At 48.2% G+C, this 24452-nt stretch overlaps 1 protein-coding gene across 1 annotated transcript in view; it reads right to left on the reverse strand.

Moving 5' to 3' along the window:
• Positions 1–24452, reverse strand: part of cep128 (centrosomal protein 128) — a gene marked incomplete at its 5' end in the record, with an annotated part of 41037 nt that overhangs the window by 14498 nt on the left and 2087 nt on the right. Inside the window, 14 exons of the mRNA XM_079753765.1 lie at positions 1193–1385; positions 4922–4981; positions 7684–7851; positions 9166–9330; positions 11540–12019; positions 12385–12573; positions 14643–14828; positions 15300–15371; positions 19407–19546; positions 20027–20183; positions 20739–20813; positions 21209–21295; positions 22870–22959; positions 23514–23586. Coding sequence (XP_079609891.1) covers positions 1193–1385; positions 4922–4981; positions 7684–7851; positions 9166–9330; positions 11540–12019; positions 12385–12573; positions 14643–14828; positions 15300–15371; positions 19407–19546; positions 20027–20183; positions 20739–20813; positions 21209–21295; positions 22870–22959; positions 23514–23586 — 2135 coding nt within the window. The remainder of the gene's footprint in view (positions 1–1192; positions 1386–4921; positions 4982–7683; positions 7852–9165; positions 9331–11539; positions 12020–12384; positions 12574–14642; positions 14829–15299; positions 15372–19406; positions 19547–20026; positions 20184–20738; positions 20814–21208; positions 21296–22869; positions 22960–23513; positions 23587–24452) is intronic.

Raw genomic sequence — 24452 nt, forward strand, 5'->3', positions numbered from 1 at the left:
CACATACCCTCTGCCCTGCTTGTTTCCTCTCTCTCCCCCCTCCACCCCTTTCAAGCCCTCGGTAAGCCCTGCCCCCTCTCACCTCTGCCACTCCCTCCCCCTTAATGGAGGCCCAAATTAGGGCCATTTTCTTTGATTGTTGAGGCGAATCCGCTGGAATAACACCCTGTTCCGGCGCTCTGGAGAGCAGAGCTGCAAATGTGTCAAGAGGTGAGGAGGTGAGGTGGGATTGGAAATATTTAACAGCGGGAACGCTCAACAAGACACAATCACACACACAAACATACATACATACACAGTGGCATTCGCACAAAAAAGAGGCACACATACACCCACACACAAGAGACACTGGCATGTGCACACAAACGCAGGCACACATACACCCCAGTGCTCGGATAACAGAACACAATATTATAGTCGAGGGAGAGGAATGGAGGGAGAGAGAGAGAAAAAGGTAACGTATAAAAGAAGATGCATCAGAAACAACTGTGGTGATCTTAAAGCAGACACGGCACGCCCAAGTACAACACAAAGATGGTGGTGGCGGCAGCGAGCACCATGGCGTCGGGCACCGTGACGTCAGCGCGTTTGATTGCCTCAAACCTCCATCGCCACCATCTCGCTACAACAACCGCAGCGGAGGTAGTAATAATAAAGGGAAAATAACCTGGCTCTGAAATGCACTTTTTCATTTCTTCCGTCAGAAGCGAGAGGCGCAGTGGGAGTAGATTTCTCTGGAAAACGCTGTCAAAGAACCTTTTTGCGTCGGGTGACTTTGAAGACTTTTCCTTTTTTTTTTTTGCCTGTTTCTTTGCTTTCAAACTTTAAAAGTTGCCACGAAGAGGGAGCTTGGCTAGAATCCGCGTTACACACCTGCGTGTGTTTGTACCCGAGTGTCGGTGCATAAGAATTTGTATATTTGTGTATAGAATGCATTTGTGCCTGACTACGGAATTTGTAAATGAGGATCTGTGTCTACGTACTACATTCCTTGGGAATATATTTACGTGTCTGTGTGCGCGTACCTGCTTAGGTAGATCGACCCATGTGTGTGTGTGTTCGTGCACCTGCTTAAGTAGATGTGCGTGTGTGTTTGCGCGTGTACCTGCTTTAGTAGATCTGTGTTTGTGTGTGTGTGTGTGACTGTAAGCTCGTCAGTGAGAGGTGAAGCGAGGTGCTGCTGGTGCTCCACCTTTCTTCTCCGTGCCCAGCGAGTGCAGCAGTTTCTCCTGCCGGTGGAGCCGCTGCAGCAGACCCTCCTGCTCCTCGTCCCGGCTCCGCCGCGCCTCCTTCAGCTGCTCCTTGGCCTGCTGCTGCTGCCTCCTCAGCCGGCGCTCCCGGCCCTCCCGCTCCTGTACCTCCTCGCACAGCCAGCGGAGTTTGCTCTGGGAGGAGGAGGAGGAGATGGAGGAGAAGGAGATGAGAGGAGGTGGAGTAGATAGAGGAGGAGATGGAGGAGGAGGAGGAGGAGATAAGAGGGGGTGGAGGAGGAGATAAGAGGAGGTGGAGTAGATAGAGGAGGAGGAAGAGGAGATGGAGGAGGAGGAGGAGAAAAGAGGGGGTGGAGTAGATAGAGGAGGTTGAGTAGATGAGGAGGAGGAAGAGGAGATGGAGGAGGAGGAGGAGATCAAGGAGGTGATAAGAGGGGGTGGAGGAGGAGATAAGAGGAGGTGGAGTAGATAGAGGAGGTGGAGTAGATAGAGGAGGTTGAGTAGATGGAGGAGGAGGAGGAGGAGGAGGAGATGGAGGAGGAGATAAGAGGAGGTGGAGTAGATAGAGGAGGAGGAAGAGGAGATGGAGGAGGAGGAGGAGATAAGAGGGGGTGGAGGAGGAGATAAGGGGAGGTGGAGTAGATAGAGGAGGTGGAGTAGATAGAGGAGGTGGAGGAGATAGAGGAGGTGGATGAGGAGTTAGCCGGATTAATTAGGGAAGTGGTAGCCCAAACTTTCAGACCGCAATTAATCAAAAACTTTGGACCACTTTTACCATGCTTTTGTTTGTGGTCCTGTACCTTACGGTATGCTGTCTCTCATATCGTAACGCAGCTTGGACCATGCAAAGGCAGCCCAGAACAGAAAAATAAAGTTATTAGAATTAAATGACTGCCACTAGCATCAGAGTAGACGCACTCTTAAATGTTTGTCAATATTCCGTTGGCACGCCAGAATATTTAGTTAATACTTTGGCAGAATTAAAGAAAGCCAATGTGTGTGGATGAGATTCCGCATTAATTCAATTTAAGTAATTTAATTTAAGTTTTTGGAAAAAGTAACGGGAACGTTTTGTCAATGTCAAGCAACTTATTTCACTAGCTGTCTTGACATGGTGCTGTCGTTCTTCTGGTGAACACTACAGGGCGCATTGGGTTTTATTATCGGCTCCACTCATCGTTAAATTGAGACTTTTAATCTTATGAGCGACCACGCCGGGACACATAAACTGTCAGCTGTGGACGTTACACATCGGGGAATAACTGAAATGGGGTAATGAAGAAACGTAACCTGGAAACAGTATAACAAGGCACACATACTCGACAGTAAAAAGAAACAGTCATAATTGATCCCTTTCCATTTCACATTTCAAATCAATATTCCAGACAGACAATCTAATAATAAACACGGCAAAGAGGGAGCCAGATGATGTTTTCTATACATTGTCCGTTAGTATAACTATAACTGTGGTTTTGAAGAAGATACTCGAATTGTTGGTGTTTTACCAAGAATTACAGAGACCGGGTTTTAGCATTCGCTTGAAGAAAGCTCAAGGAGGTTTGTATTTGTCTATCTTCAGTTGCTAAAGAAAGCCCAGCCGTGCTTTGTTTGTCCTGAGTTTCAAGTACGCAGGCATGAGAAATAAGAAATGAACAGAGAAAGCTTTATCAACACGCAGCCCATTAACGCAGTGCTTGCAATGCGTAAAAAAAATATTTCTTGAAGTAGTACAAAAAATAAGCATGATTAATCCGATGCTTACTTTTACCTTGAAATTAGATAAGAACATTTGAAAACAGGGCACCCCCACTTGTAACAAATGATTAATAGCTGAGACGAAAAAAAATCGTTATATATCGGGGGAAAAGATAGCCAGTTCCCTTTTAGCAACTAGGCAACACAGTTGGCTAAAGTGACACCCCGCAATTCCAAACTCCAAAGGATTTGGCTTTAATTAGATATTTGCTGTTACTGATTAATGGCCCCGTATCAAAGGGATAGCACAAGTGAAATAGAAATGCATGAGATAAGATTTATTGTTCCTCCAACATGTGTATTTAATCCAGGATAAACATTGAAAAAATAAGCATGCACTTCTTTGTTCGCTCAAATGAAACGACATTCCCATAAGGTGTCAATCATCTGTCCACAGAGACCTGGCTTCAAGCTCCAGTGAGCAAACTGTCCATAAAATTGTTTTCTGTCAAAAGAAATCATTGCTTACTTTACTTTTTCCAGTCAGCTACCGTCACCCGAGGAAACGATTTTAAGGGATGACTCGAAACAGTTGACTGTTGTCAAGCCACGCTCTACAGAGAGCTCCGATTTCAATATAAAGAAGACTATTTGATGGGGATAGAAGCCCAGCAGACTGCTGAGCAGTCACCAATGGGAAGACGATATACAAAAATAAAAAGCTTTCCAGCCCTTGTCCAAGAAACTGTTAAGCAATACTCAATTTGGGTAAAACAAGCTATAGGAGCGAGAGTGGCTAATTGCTTTGACTTCTATCATACCAACAGAAAACACATGTTCGAGTCAACGGCAGCGACTTCACCCAGCCATAAATCCAACTACTTAATTGCTTTGTTCTTCTATATGTGTAACCGTTGTGTTCATAATGTACATAATCATGTGCTTGAGTATACATGAAATACTTCATAAAACATTCGAGGGAGAGAGAGAAAAAAATAAACATTTAACCTTTAACTCTGGTGCATGGACTTATAGAGAAGGCATCCAACGGATACCATTACTGCTATGGATTAATAATAGCCAAAGGGCATTGCAAAACGGCAATTATCTGTAGGGGTCCAGAAAGCTGCAGGACTTCTGCGTTGTATTCAGCGCACGCCCCACATTGTGTCCGGGGTGTGTGATGCAGGAATCTGCATCGGCTTCCTCTCTCCCTCTCTCTGATAATATCTTATTTAAATGTAGGCATCGGTTTGTAACAGAGCCTCCAATGGCGTGCTCTGACTGGGACTTGGGCACAGCGCGACACACGACACAGTGTCTACACAGGGTATAACATATTGCAATACACGAATCACAGGATGTGATAAATATCGCAGGGAGAGAACGAGTATCATTTGGCATTTAACGCTTCCAAAATGTTGGCCGCAACAGACGATTTTGCAAATTTTTGGCAGAATTCAAGAAAGCCAATCTGTGTCGACGAGATTCCGCTTCAAGTTCCGTTTAATTTAATTGAGAAATAAATTGTGTGGGGGGGAGAGTTACAGCGGTAGAGTCCAGCAGCAAGTTTCCAATCTACTTTTTCCTTGGTTTAGGAATAGCAGATGTTTTCAGATTACAGTGAGCCGGTGATACATCATTCTCCCACTGGCAGGCCGCTTGGCATCGTATGGGCATTAGCATATCATTAGCATATCGTGTAGGAACGTCTCCAAAGAGCAGCTCATTTATCTACGTTTGGTTATGTAACACACACGTGGGAACGGAGACGACATCACTAGCTAATTAGTGATCATCCGGCCATGTTTTTCTATTGTTCATCATATTTATTTGGATTTAAGATGATCCAGATATTAATCAAATGCCGTTCGTTGTAATTGCTAATTGCGATGCGATTAGAAAAGATGAAGTTTCGAGGATTTTCTCAGTTGCACCTGGGGGGTTGGTGAGGGGTGTGGGGTGGTGAAGAAAGGGGGATGTGTATGTCTCGGGGGGGGGGGGGGGGGGGATACCTTGGTTTCAGCGAGCCAGCGTTGAGGATCCTTCACCAGTCCAGGTATCTGGGCGATGGCCTGATTTAAAGGAATAGAGAGGAATCTATTGTTTACGTTGGTGTAAATCATGTTGCGTTACTTTGGAAAAAAAACATGTATGATTTCATTTATTTTCAAAGGTCATGTCTATATGCAGTGTGTATGGAGATGTATGATAGAGGCAGACATGACTTGCTTATTGCAAGTACATTTTTTTATGATAGCCAGGAAAGTAAAATGTTGATAAAAAGTAAGTAGTAGAAAGGAACATAATTCAAACACGGCAGACGCTGTCAGCCTTTGGTCTGGTACACAAAGAGAAGGCAAATACACAAAGAAGAAAGTACACACATACACTGCGCGTGCGCGTGTGTGTGTGTATAAACAACAGCTGAGGGACTGTTTTCCATCAGTAGCAGACAAGGATGTCAAATTGAGTAGCAGAGTGACATTTTGACAGCCAATAATAATGACACCCACACACTCCCACACACACTTAAAACTCAGTATACCCAATACAAACCTACAAACATACACCTACAAAGGTTACAAGCCACACTAGGGCAAACGTGTGTGTGTGTGTGTGTGTGTGTGTGTGTGTGTGTGTGTGTCTGTGTGTGTGTGTGGACAGTGACAGCAGTGGAGGCTGCAACACAGGTGGGTGGGTGGGGGGGGGGGCTTTCCTCTCCATCTCTACAAATAACACGGAGCATCACCTACATAAGTCAATGCACAGGTTCTCCCGCACCTGTCAATCATCCAGTCCCAGCCGAGCGGAAGTTGATCTACCCGACCTCCTTCCTCCTCCTCCTCACCCCCCCGAACCATTGCCATAGAAGCACCCCCCACCCATCTCTCCTGTCTCTTCACCTACTACTCCGGTGTTTGTTTCTCGGTTCTTTTTCAGTGTTTGTGAAAAGAATCCACTCTTCCCGGAGCCTCCATGGCGCCTTTGGGTGGGTTTCTAACGTTTAAAACGTCCCATTGGAGGGTTGGTGTTTAAACATCAACGTATAAAAAGGTAAAAGGAAGACGGAATTGAAACCGCGATCTGGCAGCTTTCCAGTGGAGACCGGTGATGGCCGCGGCGCCACATTTCAAGGTGCCACGCAGCGGCGTTTGTTATGGCCTCCGCAACGCGTCTGTTCTTTTTTTCCTCTCAGTCGCCGAGGAACATTGGAAGTTGGCGGCGACAGACGGGCGATTGATCCTTGTGAGAGGTAGTCGGGCCCGTCCCACAATGCATTGCCTTTTAAGTACGCGCCTCTCTAAAAACACAGAAGTGGAACAGAGCAGTCCCAATAGTCTTCAACCCGACCTCGACGGTACATTTACCCGCCGTCACAACCAGGTGTGAGTACAACTTGGAGCTGCGGTCCCCACAAAGTAGGCAGGTCCCTCTAAGTAAGTGAAACGCAACACACCCTTTAACAGATATCGACTTCCCTCATTAGGCCGATCGCTATCGCCGAGTTTAAGGGAGTGAGGGAGACGGGTGAGGGACAAATGGGAGCAAATCTATATGAGCAGATAGAACCAAGCTAGCTTCATTAGCCTTGTGGGAACTGCGGGGAAAACGAGCTCTAGCCGTTGCAGAAAAACACAAACTCTAACTGCTATGTAGGGTTGTGGAGTTATTATTTGGCCAAGAGGAGGGTTAGATACAAGATACATAACTTTAAATATAGGCTCCTGAAATTATATACTGAGTCACAAAATGAAGCACTTGATTTGTAGTATCACGACTGATAAAGTCATTATTTTTGCATTAGGTTTTACTGGAATAGGAACTCACTCATCGTTTGAAGGAGAAGGCTGATGTGTGAAAAACTAATCCAACAAAACGTGTTTTGTTTAGTTTGGATGATTTCTATGACTGCATCGGCGTCTTATCTCAAGGGAATTGCACTAATCCATTGCAACTGTGATTCCAAGGTGCTATTTGAGTAAACAAATGACCTTTTCACTTACAGCATACACAATAAATAAGTAAAATGGAGGAATAAATAAAGAAATACATAAACAAACAAATAAATAAAGAAATAGGATCGAATATCGGAAACAAATTCACATGCCAGTTCTTAACTTAATTCAAGCTTTAAGTCGATACGACCTTCCCGACAGCATGCTTGGGTTGATTAGTATACCAATGTATGCTCCGTTGGTGCGCGCATAGCATGTGCTCCACTGAAAGTTTCACGAGGATGTGCGTCATGCTGTTGCATACCGTTGGTAGATTAAAGCACCACTGGGTAAAGGTATACCAAACATGGGAGGAATCTGGCGTTCCTTAAAAGGAACTGGATACGAATGTTAGGAGGACATAAGGTGAAGGATTATTTAGTGAGAACGATCTGGTTAAATACACAGACTCTAGCACCTTCAAGCATCAATACGCTGAGAGGAAAAACAAAAAAAAAATTAAGAAACAATTTAACAAACTGAAAAATATTAAATAAAGCAGAACACCGCTATGCATGTGAATTTCTGCAGTATTAAGGATTCTCCAAAGCTGTAGGAGTAGATAATTGCCTAAAATCAGGCGAAGAAAAATAAGAACAGGAAAAAAAGAAACACGCATAACAACAATGGCGTGGCTTGCTTTGAATACACACTAATAAAGAATGAAAGACAAAGAAAAAGAGAAAAATACAGAACGAAAAGGAACAAGAGAAAGAAAATGACCAACAAGAACCAAAATGACCCAATACAGAATTACTGTTGAGTGGTGTGCTCCTCACCTGAAGCTTGTCTTCTGCGTTTCTGGCCAGGCTCCTGCATGCCTTATCTAGCTCCTCCCCCGCGGAGGATAGGACCGCCTCCTGCTCCGCCTCCAGACGAGACACCTTCTGTCCAAGTGAAGCAAGCTCCACCTCCGAGCTCCGCCTCCGCTCCTCCCCCGTCCTGGCCTAGCGGAGGGGGTGAAGGAGGTCCATGTTACGTTAAACACACACACACACACAAACACACACACACACACAGACACACACACAATTGAGTGTTCCCTCACACATGGTAAACACATTTTTCGGGGCTACACAGACGCCGCCGACACACACACAACAAGGCGTTTTCCTTCACACAATGAAAATAGATTTTCTGTGCTACACTCCGACGTGCCCACTGACAAACACACCACTTCGTTTTTTCATTCACACCTCTGTAAATACATTTAGGGCGCTACACAGCAGACACGCTGCCAGCACACAAACACACACACAACAGCGTCCAACATACGCACACACACCATTTTTCTTCCCCTCACAAAGACAACAACAAACACAACATGTGTGGTTAAGCTAAGTATTCCCTCTTCTTTCGCTAACTGGGGTCTCCATAGCAGAGGGGGGCTTTGTCTCACCCAGGCAGACCCATCGGCCCATTGGATCAGGTGGGGGGGGGGGGTGCAGATCATTACTGATGAGCTCCTTGATAATAAAGCCAGGTCTGGACGCCACCAACCCCACCCTCCACCCCCCCAGGGAATTTCTGCCACTTATCAGTATGGTGAGCCCCGTGGTGGTTCAATACATAACCTACTGGATTCCATCATGGAGGGAATGGGCTTTGATAAAAACTTGATTGGGAAGAAGAAAAACAAAAGAGCAGGAGTAAATGGAGGGGGGCAGAGGGAGAGAGGAGATAGGAGGAGAAAGGAAACAGGAGCGTAGTGGAGGTCAGAGTATGAAGAATGAGAGAGTAAGAGGACAGAGGAAAGGAGAGAGGAGAGGAGGGAAGAGTAGAAAGGACGAGAGGGTAAGAGGACAGAGGAAAGGAGAGGAGAGAAGATAGGAGAGAGGAGAGGAGGCTACCTTATTGCAATATGGCTCCTTGTAGGAAGTAGTCTCCTCGTTAGTGAGACTTGGTTTATTAGGTCTTTTAATAAATAGGGATTTCTATAGGATGGGCTTGTAAACGGAGTCTGATTAACCCAGGACTCAATTTAAAGTGAAACACAATGAAGCCAGGGGTGCTTTATCGCACCTTGCTGTTCAGAGACTGCAGAATCTCCTGTAAACTACCCAAAGAAACAAAAACACAAGACACACCAAACAAGCTGTTCTGTTCTTGAAAAATAAAAGTATGTGCATTACAATTCTCTGTCTTTGGTTTCTTTATTGTAGTTGCTCTGCCTATGTCATACATGTTATGTACTCTAAGGATTTGGACAAAGGTGTCAGCTGATAAACGGAATGTCATGTAATGTAAAAGGGGCAACTTACCCTGCTATCCACTTCCTGTTTGAGCTGCTGGTACTTCCTGTGCAGCAGTGAGTGCTCCTCCTCCCTGGTGTTGAGCTCCTGGGCCAGCTTGTCACACTCCTCCTTCATACGGTCCAGCTTGAAACGCAGAGCACGGCTCTGCTCCCTCTCCGAGCTTGCGTCCACCTGGGCGGACACACACATACACACACACACACACACACACACACACACACACACACACACACACACACACACACACACTCACACACACACACACACACACACACACACACACACACACACACAATTCAATTAGAAGTGCATCGTTCACAGTCCAACCATCCTTCATGCTGTTTGGTGGGAAAGTAATGCTCTCTGTCTTTCATGAGAAAATACTTTGTGAGAACGCATCAACTTGAATTTCTCGGGGAGGGGCTGTGAAAACAGTCAAAGCGTATCGTATTGTCTCTCGGTAGTCGCCGGCGTTCGATGCGGCGTCTTAAAGATCGACCTTCGGGGGGGGTGCTCCTATGAAGGTTGAAGTGGTTAAAGCGCCCACCTCCGCCCCCCAGAAAAGATAATCCGTTTCCCTGACCTCCCCAGCCTGGCACGCCGCGACCCCGCGAGAAAGAGAGCCGTCAGGCCGCACTCGGCGCCACGCGTTGGTGGCCTTGCCAATAAACACAGGATCCAGCAGGCCCAATTAAGAATTCACAGATCGCGGGATGACAGTTTCCAGCACCACGCTAACGGGAGTGTGTTTGTGTGTGTGTGGGGGGGGGGGGGGGGGGGGGCACGGTGCGCTCGTTCTCAGAGCCAGGAGAGAGAATTTGTTTATTTGGAAACGTCAAGAAGAGCCCGAGTACTGGAGGGGTCTGAGCTTTGACAGGAAAAGGGGGGAAAAAAGGGCAGGATTAAGTTTGAACGGATTGACGTCGATGTGGGGGTAGACGCGGTTTATAAAACCAGACGGGCCCCCCTGTTAGAACGGAGGGAATTTGTATCATGTAAATCTGTGTGGCGGTTGGAGAGGTACAGATGGAAAGCGGTGATGACGAGTGGAGAGGGGAAAGGGGAGAGAAGAGGGAGAACAACTGGAGAGTGACGGCATGTGAAAACAGCAGAAGAAGTGGAGAAAGGAATGGTGAGAGAGGGAGGGGGTGAGAGAGGGAGAAAGACATGGAATAATGTTAAATCAGGCCTTGGGGAAAGAAAAAGTGAATAGAATGGAGGGAGGGATTAAGAGAGAGAGAGAGAGGGAGAGAGAAAATAGATGCCATGAAGAAAGATGGAGTGAAGGAGAGAATAAACGAGTGAGAGAGGACAAGGACGCGGGAAAAACAAGAATATTTTAAGCAAATGCCCCTCTTCCCCGACAGTTAAACACATCACATCGTGGCGGGGGCTCTGTGTTTGTGCCGTATGGATACTGGAGATTGGGGTGGTGGTGTTGGTGGTGGTGGGGGGTGTTCTGTTGCCGGCCCATCTGTGGCCCTGCCTCGGGCCCGGCGCAGGAAAAAACATCTCGCGGGCGAACGCCCTTGTCCTCAACCATACTGTGAAACGACGCCGTTACAATGAGCTATGTCAGATACTAATGCCATGCAGCAGTGCTAATGGGCAAAGCTCACCCCTATCAGGCGGGACCATGCCCCCTTAAGAAACAATGTGCCCACTGGGGGTGTGAGGGGCTTGGTGGAGATATGGGTTGGAGTTGGAGGTGGAGGAGGCAGGGAGGGGGGGGTAATTCCAGCTCTCTCCCTCTCTCTCTCTCTCTCTCTCTCTCTCGGGATGAGACTGCTGGAGAGGATGCGGTCCGATAGCGGAAGCCGATTAAAATATTCACGCCAGGAGTTGTTGAGGAGCCACCAGGCGCCGTACACCCCATTAGCGGCCCAGCGTCAGCCCCCCTCACCCCCTCACCGCCCACGACCCACCCACCGCCTGCCCCGCGTCTCCACGACGGTGAGACCATCAGCTAAATGATACCGAAATGAGTGGGTTCCTCCCTCTCGGTGTGTTTCGCTGAGGCGAGACGCAGCGGCAGATGGTTGACGGCGGCGTTTGGGGCGCGATTGGACCCGCACCAAACGCGTTGATCCGCGTTGGAACCAGACGCCGCTGGCATCCGAGTTGACTCCTAACCTTGAACGCCTCTCCCCCTCCCTCCCTCGCCCCCCCCCCACCGGTAGACTTAGATCAAATTAGAGCAAAACGTTTAGTTTTCTTTTTCTCCCTTGGAAAGAAATACATAAATCATGAGTCAAACGGATCTATTATGTTACGCCGCCTCGAGGTTGGAAGTGTTTTCTCCGTTTTCCATAAACGGCGGTTTGGGTGGTGCAGGAGGGGTGCCCTCGTCAGGTAGGGGAGGGGGGGGGGACCCGCTCACCTTGACCTCTGTGAGGCGGGCCTGCAGCTCGTCCCGCTCCCCCGCGCAGAGCCTCAGCGCCTCCAGCGCCTCCCGCTCCTTCCTGGACCGCCCGCTGCCGCCGCCGCCGCCGTCCGCCACGGCCCGCAGGCTCTCCAGCTCCTTGCGGTGCACCTCCCTCTCCAGCTGCAGCTGCACGCCCAGCGAGGCCGCCTCCTCCTGGGCCGCGACCAGCCTGGCCTGGAGGTCCCTCTGGAGCTCCCGGCCCGACCGCTCCTCGGCGGTCAGCCTCTGGGTCAGCTGGGCGAGCTGGGTGCGGGCCGAGGCCGCCTCCTCCTTCAGGGAGGCCTGGAGGGAGGCGTGGGCCTCCTGGTCCCGCTGGGAGCGCCGGGCCTGGGCGTCCACCTGCTCCTCCAGCCGCTGCTTCTCCTCGCGGAGGCGGGCCTGGAGGGAGGTGTGGCGGCGCGCCTCCTCCTGCAGGGCGGCCGACGACTCCCTCACCTTGGGGGGGTCAGGATGGTCATCATTTTATTACGTTGTACAACGTCAACAAAGTCCCACTTTGGGTCCAGTGAAGTTATAAGTGATCGATAATGGTGGTGGTCAGGACTGTTAACGTAGTATATACTAAAAACCTTATTTCAGCCTTCTGTTCCAACCTCTGACAGGGAAAAGAGAGGACCCTATAATGTTCTTGTCAGTCTTATGTTCATAAGACGTTTCTTACGACCAAAGAAAATACAAAAAGGCTTCACAGTTCACTACCCATTCTCTTTTGGAGAACCCGACTCTGTCCCTTTGAGTGAATGTGGCAGTTCTTCTTCAGGATCCATGGTACATGACTGATCTCGGTCCCCCCCCCTCACCTCTCGGTTCTCCTGCTCCAGGGAGACGTGTCGCTGGTGGGCCTCCGAGAGCTCCACGTCCCGGCGGTGGAGCTCCTCCTCGCGGCGGGCCAGCCGCCCCAGGACCTCCGTCAGCTCCCGGCGCACCGCCTCTGTCTGCGCCGTCAGCACCTTCAGCTGGGCCTGGGAGCCCTCTTTCTCCTTAGTGGCCTGGAGGGTGGAGGGGGGGAGAGAGACACAGAGGGAGGGTCCAGACCGGAGCTCGAGTGAAGAACACACAACGGAATCTGAAGCCTTTTGTCCCTGTCTTCACAGGCATGTTCAGTCCCACACGGACCCAGCCATGTAGTTCATTTATATTGATCGGCTGGATACAGAAGGAACATGGAACAAATGCCCGCTGGAGGCGGAATAAATAGACCCCATGGCCCAGCAGGAAGACGTGCTCCGCTCCACATTGCCCTTCTCCTAAGCCTGCGGGGGGGAAGTGCTCATCGATTAACATGGGACTAGACTGAAAGAGGATGCGCTCAAGCATTGCTCTACACTGGAGCTTTGGATGGGTTTTGGCCTTGAGAGAGAGAGAGAGAGGGAGAGAGAGAGGGGGAGAGGGAGGGGGAGAGAGGCATAGAGAGAAAGTCAGAGTGTGAAAGTCAGAGTGAAAGAGAGGGTCAGAGAACAGGGATAGTCAGGCAGACAGCGAGACTCCGAGAAAAAGACAGACAGAGAGAGAGAGAGCAGGAAAGACAGAGCGCAAGTAAGAGAGAAAGAAAGACCAACAGAGGGAGAGAGAGAGGCAGAGACACAAAGAGACTCCGAGAGAAAGACAAAGAAAGAGAGAGTTCAGGAAGGACAGAGGGTCAAAGAGAGGAGGAAAGAAAGACAGAGGAAGAGAGAGAGGCAGTGACACACAGAGCGAAAGAGAGAGTAAATAAGACCGTGAGAGGGGGACATTTTACGCTTAGAGACATGAAAGACGAGACAAAGAAGACAAAAGGGAGTGAGGGAAGACGACATGAAAAGACAGGCTACCAGAGGTAGAGATGGGGGAGCGGGTTGAAAGAAACCGTAATGAAAGGAGGAAGAGTGACAGAGCGAGATAGAGCAGAGAGAGAGAGAAACACATGCTGTACCAGCATTGCGCACTGACGCACACACACACACACACACACACACACACACACACAAGGCCTCCCTGATAAGCAACGACGAGCCAGGTCTGCGCAACACAGATTGGTTCCAACGCAGGCGGCTTTGACTGGAATCTGCAAAGACTTTGCAGCCGCGCGCTACCTAATCATTTAATTGAGCACTTAATTCTCCTTTCTAATTCATTAGAGGTTGGCAGAAATGATTTTGTAATTAATTCGCTTCACGTCGCGTGCGCCCGTGTCAGTCTAACCTGTCTGTCAGTCTGTCAGTCAGAGGCCCAGGGATGGAGCAGTGTTGAAGTGTTTAGAGGTGACTCACGCTGCTTCAAAAGGAACAGAGAATCTGACTCGAACGAAGGAAAGGTGACTTTTAATCATCAGCCATTAATAATTCAGCAAGGTGGGCTTTGGCACTAAATAGGACTCGCTTATAACTCAAGGTTTTTAATGCAAGATCGAAAAGAGAGAGACCACTTTGAATGGATTGACATGAAAAGGGAACGGCCAAGAATGGCTACGCTTACCTTTGCCCATACAAGGAATTGATAGCTGCATGTAGTTATATAATTGATAGTGCTCGATAAAAGTTGTTCGGGGGGAATCGAGCTGGCTCAGCTAAATTAGTCTATAGATTGCTGATGTCACTGTCCTGCTGCAGAACATTAGAAAATGCGTAATTATAATAGTTCAGTAAGTAATAAGTCAGTTAAAGGCATACCGATTAAGCAAGCATCTCCTTCAAACCACTCCAGAACCGACTCATAATCAATTAGCATAATAACCTGCCGGAGAAGTAATGATTTCAAATCAAGCATTAACATTGTTAAAAGTGATAAACTCTGAGACATAAAAAAATTATAAACCTTAAATTAATCTTGCAGATACTTAGTCAACAATAAGCATGGCAGCCATTAAACAATTATAACCTTATGAAATGGGAAGGTGCCACGGTGTGTAAAACCTTGGCCATGGCACATAATAATAACAATCCTAAAGCATCAGATTTACATTTGCACACTTCCTAGTACCGAAGACGCTTTAATGTCCAGGAACCCGAGCTCCATTTGGGTGCATGATGATGATGGTGATTGACGTAGCAGGCGAATCGCTCTCTCCCTCTGAACCCACCTGTGTGACCTGGCTGGCGTGCAGCAAGGCACCGGCCTTGCTCTCCTCCAGCTCCCTCTGCAGCCTCCGGCACTTGGCCCTCCACTGGCGCACCGCGTCCTGGGCGCGCTCCTTCAGCTCCTCCCTGCTCCGGCTGCTCTCCTGGAGGAGCGCCTGCGCCTCCCGCTGCTCCACCTTGCCCCGGCTCTGTGGGAGGAGGCCCAGGGTGGAGGAGGAGGAGGAGGAGGAGGAGAAAAAGGCCATTCCACCAACAAGGATGAAGCGGTGGTTTTGTCTTTGTTCTTTTGTGGTGAAAATGTGCTTTTCTCACATTCAGGATTCACTAGGTTGATGTTTTTCAGGCTTAACCGCCTTGTTCAAACGGTGATATTAAAGAAACAACAAACCAAATATAAAACGATCACGTCCTTTTAGCAAAAGCTTGCATCCAAAGCGACTTGCTCAAGGGTGCCTACAGGGTAGCCTGCAGACCTTGTGATTTAAACCCAGAACCTTCCGACGGGGACTCAAACACCGTAACCGCCCCTGTTTTCTAATTATCTTTAACCTTCATGATCTGAATGACTGACTTGAAATCCCTGAGTACAGTTAAAACACAGAGGAATGCTTTGTTGGGGTGTGATTGTTTTGTGGATGCAGTGTGTTTGCACATCACACCTGGATGTCTCTCAGCTGGTCCAGCATACGCAGCTGCTGCTGTTCCCGCCTGGCCAGATCTGTGGTCAGCGCCTGCAATGGAGACGGGGAGGGATGGTGGTATGTTAAGAGAGACCGGAAGAAGAGACAAAAGGTATTCTAACCAAAGGAGCATGTGATACAACGGGAGAGGTAAAAGAGAGCGTGACAGTGAGAGACAGAAAGAGACAGATACAGAAGCAGAGACAGAGAGAGAGAGAGATAGAGAAAAAGTCGAGAGAGAGAGAGGGTGAGGGGAGTCGTGGACAAAGCAGATGCATGAGGGAAGAGAGATGAGATCAGAGAAGAAAAGGGATGATGGATTGTTAGGAAGAGGGAGAGGTATAGGTGGGGGAACGGGGGGGGGGGGGGGGGGGGGGGGGGGGGGGGGGGGGTTAAGAAAGGGCGAGGTCATAAAAGCAGCCGGCAAGAGAGCCAGATGAGAGGCGAGTGAGGATTACGGTGGACCAGAGAAGATGGAGTGGGGGCGTCGGAGACAGGGAGAGAGGGGTCAGGCGAGGGCGGGGAGGGTGTTTACAGAGAAACCTGCGATTGGATTATCCTGGCGGGCGGCGTTTGAATAGACGTCTGATAGCGGGGGCACATTCACAAGGGAGAAAAAAAATAAACACACACACACACACACACACACACACACACACACACACACACACACACACATACACACACACACACACACACGAAATACGCTTTGAAGCGTTTTCAAAGCCAAACCGTGGCATAGGAAAATCTCAGTTTCACACGGGCTGGGTTTAGGTTTCGGCCCGTGGTTGCGATACGACTTATTTCTCGCTGAATGAGGTCATTTCGGCTGCGAGCGCCATTAGTCAGAGACTGATTAGTCACAGAGCCCGGGCTCAACTCGAACCGCACGGGAGGGGGGGGGATCAAATTAAAACCGCCCGGTCGCCGGCAGATACTTTTGTGTTTCGCCACGCGTCTGCCACGCACGGGGAACACTTTCCAAGCCTCCGTTTTGGCTTTGAAATGTTGAAAAATGACAAGAAATGAAAGGCGCCGTCAAGAGCCTGCGGAGGTACATGTGAATCGAGCATCTTCCCGTCTTTTTAAAACTGCTACTCAGCAATAAGCGGCTGTGTGGGAGTTTACAAAAACATCTTCCTCACTGAAGGGAACACAGCAGATTGAGAGTAGAGTCAGTCAGTCTGTGTGTGTGTGTGTGTCTGTGTGTGTCTGTGTGTGTGTGTGTGTGTGTGTGTGTGCGCGCGCAAGGGGGGGAGGGCTGTGCGCCAATTCTTAACAAACTGCAGCCATTTCCACCCGACACTTTATTGATGCCACTTCAATAGCCGCCGCTGCACACCAACAGCGCTGGTGGTGGGGGCTGGCACGCACGAGGGGGTGTTTATAATAGCCCCCACAACCCACCCCTCCGGCCCACTTCTGTCTCGTTATGGGGACGTAAGTTGCATGCAAACATCAGGGACGGCGGATCATTTCTTTCTCTGATCCCTTGTTGTGACTCGTCACTGCGTGCTGACAACTTAAAGAGAATAAAGTGTGATGCGTTGGGGCAGTGAGGAGCAGGGAGTGTGATGTGCACCACCCCCTTCTCCGCTAATGAATGCACGAGTCCTCGAGCACCGAGCACGTGCTGCCGCCTGGGCCGCGCATAGGGCTTTGAAGACGAACACCGCGATCATGTGAAGCCTACCGCGGCGATGACCTTATGACCGCCATCGTGGCAAGCTGTGCTTCTATATTTATGTTTTTGCTGGTGTAAGTTACAAGAGTGCATGTGGTGTGTAGTATGAAGTATAAATCATTGTCCCCGATACTATGTTCCACGGCTTGTGGAGAAACAAAACTTCAGCTGCCCCCCCGTCAGCTGATCTTCGTGGAGCTAGGGACAGTCCATTAAACGCATGGGGGATGTCCTTGGTGTATGTCAGATTGTGTATGTCATTATTTCTAGGCTTTAGTAGAGACTTGGGTTAACGTTCAACTTAATATATACACACACACACATGCACACACATACATAAAGTGCACAAACATAATGGACCGGCATTAAGTTAACAGTTGGGAGTCAGGGGTTGACACTTAGGTTTCAAAAGCACTTGCCCATCGGGCAAGTACAGGTCACGTTCAACTTGCCCAAATCGTGTTCAACTTGCCCGAATGTGATGTTCACTTGCCCAAATTATAATCAGAATAATGAACGGGCCTCTTTTTGCCAGGCACCCGGCCTGGTTTTGGGGGGCTCAGAAAACTCATCCTAGCTCAGACTGAAGCTGAATGTTAGCTTCCACACATGTTGTGTTTAAAAAATAACAAACTTCTCTTTGTTTACTTATTTATCGAACGGTCACATCGTGCCATGAAGTGATTTCAGTCCACCGTTGCAACCTATTAAAGCTATCGCCCAGTTATATGTAGACCTGCATGATTTTATGCAAATGTACATAACTAAATGTCAGAGGTAGTAGCAAAGATATGTCTTTTTTAACTTTCACGTTTCTTGTAGCTCTAACTGAATAATCACAATCGCGTTTCTAGTAGTGTTGTCAGTCACGATACTGGATTTTCTAACTTCGATACTATACATGGAAAAATATCGATATTCTATACCATTTTCGATATCAGGGGAAAAGTTTTTTTCAGGAAAGAACGTACACAAAGTAAATAGAGTATATCTCCACAACTGCCTAAAACCGTTCGCGGAGGCGCTGCACTTGAGATGCTAGCTGTGTTGACTAACCTTTAGCTAACACCTTCGAATCACTGCCAGAGACCGCACTGCGAGTGAGTGACAGAAGGCGGGGCTATATTCGCGCTGAAGTGATGCGTGTCTGTTAACTCGCTGTCCGAGGGAAGAGAAGACAGCGAGTTAACAGACACAATTGATCAATTGCAAATACTTCTATTTTGAGTGATTTTGCGGAACAAAAGGTTGTTCTGCAGTTTCTAAAAACACTTGAATAAATAGCCTTTATATTAACATCCACCCAAAATCCACTTGCCCGTTCGGGCAACCAGAAATTAATCTCAACTTGCCCACTTTAAGTTGCCTTGGGCAAGCGGGCAACCGTTAATGTCGAGGCCTGGGAGTTATATTACAATTTGTGCTTATACTACAATCATGTACTGCCATTGGATTCAACAATGGCCGACCCACCTACATCCCATATGTTACGTCGGCGAACAACGTGCGTCAAAACAGCCGCCTCTATTATTTTCTATGTACAACCCCCACACCGGTGGCTAGGCGCGCGCTGGTGTTCGTCGGCGTGCCTCCCCGCGACCCTTCACGCCACTGTCCTATTGCACAGCGACGCCGCCCCTGAAAAAGTGCTTTTGGTGCTAGGGGCACACATCGCCGGTATGTTTTACGCTATAGAAGGAACCATCTTAAGAAGGTTCAATCAGCCTCAGCGGGAGGCAGCATACAACCTCAGGCCAGCAGCAGCAGTAGCAGCAGCGACTGTTGGGAGTCTTCGAGGCGTAGGCGAGGGGAGCGAAGCACCACAGTGACAGCGCGTGGTGTGCTTCTATATTCTTTTGATTTATCTGCATTGCATTAGACCGACAGACATTAGTTTAATCTCCAGCTGCGTCTTGCCTTCGGAAGATGTATCTTTGTATTTATCGAGTCGCATGGGCCCATCAGTTCCGATCAGATCAAGTTTAGTAGATATTATGCCCCAGACAGAATGGCTGTCGTGCATTTTGTTTTAGGGGTACACAAGGAAAGGCCTACATTGTTTAGGTTGAATATAATAATAATGGCAACATTGACATTAACCTTTTTACTTACTTTTTTTTACTTTTATCATAACTAATAATGAATGGCGGTGGCCTTTAAGACTCAGTCCTGACAGCAGCGACCCGGGTTCGATTCCTGCCCCTGGGGATTTGCTGCAGGTTGTCCCCTCTCTCTCCCATACCATCTTGTCTAACTCTCACTGTGTCTTCATGAATAAAGACGAATGGCAGTAAATCGCCTAACAGCGGGATACAATCACAGCGGTGAGAAAGTGGTCTGTGCTCTCCTAGCTCCTAGCTGTGTACCAACCGGGCCGCTGACGTAGAACTCTGTACACCCACCTCCACCTGCACACAGAGCTGCAGCCTCTCCTTCTCCTTCAGCTCCAGCGCCTTCTTCAGCTCATCCACCTCCCCCAGGATGGAGGCCTTGCACAGCTGGGCTCGCAGCTCCGCCACCTCCCTCTCTAGGTCGGACCGGGCTGAACCACCCACACAATAGCACGAGACACACGCACACACACACACACACAAAAATAGCAGTCCGACATACACGCAAAAGGGCACACATACACAAACATTTTAATGTACAATCAGACTATTAGTGGTCGTGTTAGATGGGTTCTGCTGGAGGTGAGGGGCGGGCGGGGGTGGGGTGGTTGTTATTATTCTCAACAGCCAGAGAAAATAAACATGAAACTACTTTACTGAACATCCATAAAAGGCTCCCTTAATCGTCTACAACTATGGGAATGGAACTAGCCATTTATATGAAGAACACTACATAATTGCCACAGATGCCTTTTTCTACGTAGGAGGGCAATAAGCCGGGCTCCATTCCCTTTCCGTCTATATTTTTTGGTACTATATTCCGTTTTGTTCTACACTCCACCCAGGTCATCTGTTGTCCGTCCCACCCCGCTCTCATAGACTCTGCCGCCTGGAGCCAGGTCAATCATCACCTGTGCCCGGAGCGCCAATGCACTCTCCCCTGTCAAGGTGCTGGCCGTGGGGCTGAGAGGAGAGGAGGGACACCTCCCTCTGGAGCTCCAGGCGATCCCTCTGGAGCTCCAGCTTCTCTTTCCCCGTCCTCAGCAGATCCTCCCGCATCTCCTCCAGCTGCAGGGAAAATGGATGAATAAGTGAGGGACGCTGTGCAGGGAGAAGGTCATTATTGGGAATAAACCCAGACAGGGTGATGCAGTCTTGGATCAGCCCTGAAGGGGTTTATTTCAGCATAATGACCGCTGAACGTGGCACAGCTACCTACTAAAGAAATCAATCATTTGAAACAAAATATAACAATAAAAATGACTGTTCGATCCCAAGGTTGGAGAACTAAGTCCATAGCAACGGTCTGTTATTCATTTACAACAGCTTGTAAAACGAGAATATCTGAATAGATTCTTCAAAAAAAATACATAATATAAGTATCTGAAAAACACGAGTTACAAACGTGTTTCTTAGACATCTGGAGTTACAGATACATGATGAGTTGTTTAATCAATGCATCACCGAACCATCCATACACCACCGTGAGGTTGGATTGAACTGCAGGAATTTGTTGATAATATACATATTGGCATCTCATCAGACACACACAATTGCCTGGTCATCAGTTGCTGAGTTAGCACTCATTATAACAAACACACACACACACACACACACACACACCTGTTGTCGGAGTGTGTCTCTGCTGTCCTCTGTCTGCGCCAAGCGTACCCTGGCTCTCTCCATCTCCTGTTCCATCTAGGAAGCCAGTTACAGCCAATCAGAAAGCAGGATACTGCCACATACTGAACACAGAGGAACCAATAAGCCAATTACGGGGTAGCCAGCAGGAGGCCGGTGGTTTCGTAATGATGCCCTTCTTTCAGCGAATGATTACCACTCCATCATCAACCAGCCTTTCTTGTTCAAATGGGTACCAGGAAATTTCCCCTGCAGTGCTTAAAGGAAAAAGATTTCACCCCAAGCCGTTTCTGATGGCGCAGCATTAAGAGTTTTTACAACTGCTAGAGTTACAGGCTAGCAGCAGGTAATACACTTTTAGATAAACCCTTTTGCACCACACTGATTAGGTTCTCGAACAAAAGGGAAATAATAATGTGTGCTGGAGGGGCCGGGGCTGAACACACACACACCTTCTCTCTCTCCCACTCGGACTTCAGCAGCCGGGGCTCCAACACCTCCTCTCTCCCCGAAGCCTGGTCTCTGTGTCTCCCTGAAGCCTGTCCCACACACACAGGAACGCACACACACACACACACACACACACACACACACACACACACACACACACAGACACCCACACACACACCGAGTGTGAGTGAGTGAGTTGCGACACCACACACCCCAAAAAAAATAAGTGCGACAAGATGTGTGATCCAAGCGACGCGGGCCGGTCTGACTCGGGGCCGGTGGGACCCCGTTCCTGGCACTAGATCTGGGATCTGGGTAGCGGTTCTGGTTCTGGGGTTGGCACTATGGGCACCGTATCAAAGCCCGGTCCCTGCTCACACCCACGTACTTTGGGCCAGGCAGTGGTGATGAATTACTGCCTGCTAGCAATAACATCCGCTCAAGTGACTCATTATCTATTGGCTTTATATCACAGCTCAACGCCCTCCCCCCCTCCCCTATCCCCCCCCAACCCCCGGACGACCGGCGGGCCGCATGAAACAGGCGCGTGCGTGACATCGCTCTTCATTTCAACCCAGCTCTTTAGAAGCTGAAAGAGATTAGACCCCCGCCCCCTCCCCAATCCTCCTCTTCATTCTGCCTCCCTTGTTTATGTACCTTTAATATTTGGGCTGGTTGAGAGGATGGAGAGGGAGAGAGAGGTGGGGAGGAGAGAGGGAGGGAGGGAGGGTTGGTGGGTATGCATTATTTCCGACCCGCCCGGGGCTTTGTCGGACCATCCTTTAGGGCAGAGAGAGAGATTGGGGGGGTGCTAGTACATGGGAAGCAGATTCCGGTGCGGCGTGTGAGGATGCTCCCCTCTGGAAGGGGGGGGGGGTCGGTGTCTGAGTGGCGCTACAGTGCCACCATGTGGTCTGAGGACGCACTGCATCTGTTTAAATCAAGCATTTCTCCCTTTGATAACCCACCCAACAGATGGTGCATCGGAATTCTATCGCTATTCCATCTATAACAGGGATGCTGATATTGGGGCCAGAAGTCTCGAGATTTTTCGTTTCAACGTTTAAATCTTTTTTGGAGGTTGTTGGTTTTGCAGGTGAAATACTGATGGTGATACCTTTATACACAAACCATCCAACAGGTGTTGTTTTTGCACTTTGCTTTGGGATTAATACAGACATATACTGTCTGTATAACTGCAGTGTCTATGCATATATAGTGAGTCGAACCCCTTCAAGGATCCTACTTTGTATCCGTTACACAATACGACTTCCACATCAATGTCAAGTGTCTGAGGACCAAACAGCATTGTTATAAATAGTTTATAAAGTGTTAAGAGTACACCCAATGCCTAGCTAATGAACTGAATCCAAGGATGACATGAGAGTTGACTGGGTGTGTGTCTGTGTGTGTGTCGTGTTAATTAATAATGAACGTGACATAAGAAAGCAATAACGAAGTCGAAGAAGCTCAAGAATAAATGGCTGTAAAAGTGTGGTCGGCTGTGTGTGTAGGCTAGTGTGAGTGTGTGTGTGTGTGTGTGTAGGCTAGTGTGAGTGTGTGTGTGTGTGTGTGTGTGTAGGCTAGTGTGTGTGGGTGTGTGTGTGTGTGTGTGTGTGTGTGTGTGTGTGTGTGTGTTTGTGTGTGTGTGTGTGTGCCTGACCTGCTGCCGTTCATCAGTGAAGACCCCCCGCTGCTCGAGGCCTCGGACTCTCTCCAAGTCCTGGATCCTGCGGTCTACACGGGAAGACACCTGCACCCACACACACACACACACACACACACACACACACACACACAGTGATATTCCTTTGACAATGTGCAAAGGCCACATGAGTAGAAAATAAAGATGTTGGTTTCAGTTATTGTGTACGGTAAATGGAGGTAAATGGGAGTATCTGAGATTCGAGGATTTCTATCGGTTCCCTGCCTCAGAAGAATGTTAGAACTTACCATGACACAAAAAGCTTTTCAATACAACACTTTATACTTCATTTTTAATATTTTATTGGATTCATATAAAGCGCAGGGAGCAACCTCATGCCCTGGCATTCCATTATAAAGGATATGTCAGTTCTTATACCAAAAAATCAAAAGCGCATTACGCTTTTAAGCGAAACATAAAAGCATGGAGTGATACACATTGAGCGACGAGTGAGAAGCGAGACATGCCACAACAAGTCAAATATTCTGCATCAGAACTTCTCATCTCGGCTGATGTTCCTCAGAATAAAAGAAAAGAGCAAGTCTTAGAAGGAATAAATAAGACTGAATACATCATGAGTGAATAAATTGTCTGCCACTCACAGAGTCTTGGGTCTGAGAGAGTGTCAGGTGTTCCGTGAGGTTCTCCATCGCTCGCCTGGTGTCAACATCAGCTCTACAGAGATAGACACAGGGAGAGGCATGGGGAGAGAGACATGGGGGGGAGACATGGAGAGAGAGACAGAGATATAGATAGGGACAGAGACATGGGCAGAGAGATGTAAAGAGAGAGAGAGACAGAGAGAGATGGAGGGAGACACAGAAAGAGAGAGGGGGAGAGAGCGGGATGGACATGTTATGGAAGAAAAAAATTTAAATGAACATTTTCCATGCCATTGCCAATAAATCAATATCCGTTTAATTAAGGGAGGGAGAGATGAAGATAGAGAGAGATGACAGAGAGATGGGGGAGAGAAGAGATGACGGAGAGAGGAAGGATGGAAGTGAGAGAGTGAGACAGAAAGAGGGGGAGAGACAGAGAGAGGAACGAAGTAAATGAGACTGACACACGAGAAAGAGTCGAGAAAGACTCAAATATCCAGCCTAAGGAAAGCTCCAGCTGATGTTATCACTTCCCAGATATAGTCCGTTTTGCTGTCTCGCCAACGTGTCAGTAATGACAAAATGTTAACTTTCAAGTGGCTGGACAAACCGAGTTAAACGATTATTGCATAGCGAACAGTGAGGATTATAAATGTTCACATGTTCACATCTCTTCCAATAAATCCTGTTGTTTTGGTTATTATTATAATCGTAACAATTATTTTGTCCCTTCCTTGGAAGGGACCATATTGAAAAACAGCAATCCTAATATGGTGGCCGATATTAGTGCTTTGGCTAGGCTGACTAACAGCTGAAAGTTACAAAGGCCAATGCCACACATTCAAAGGCTAGACATGCATCTCAATTGACTGCAAGTCGCTTTGGATAAAAAGAAAAAGCTAAATTTAAAATAGTAGAAAAGCACTGGGTCGACTCTTC

This window comes from Pollachius pollachius (assembly GCF_949987615.1).
Source record: "Pollachius pollachius genome assembly, chromosome: 16".
Taxonomy (NCBI): Eukaryota; Metazoa; Chordata; class Actinopteri; order Gadiformes; family Gadidae; genus Pollachius; species Pollachius pollachius.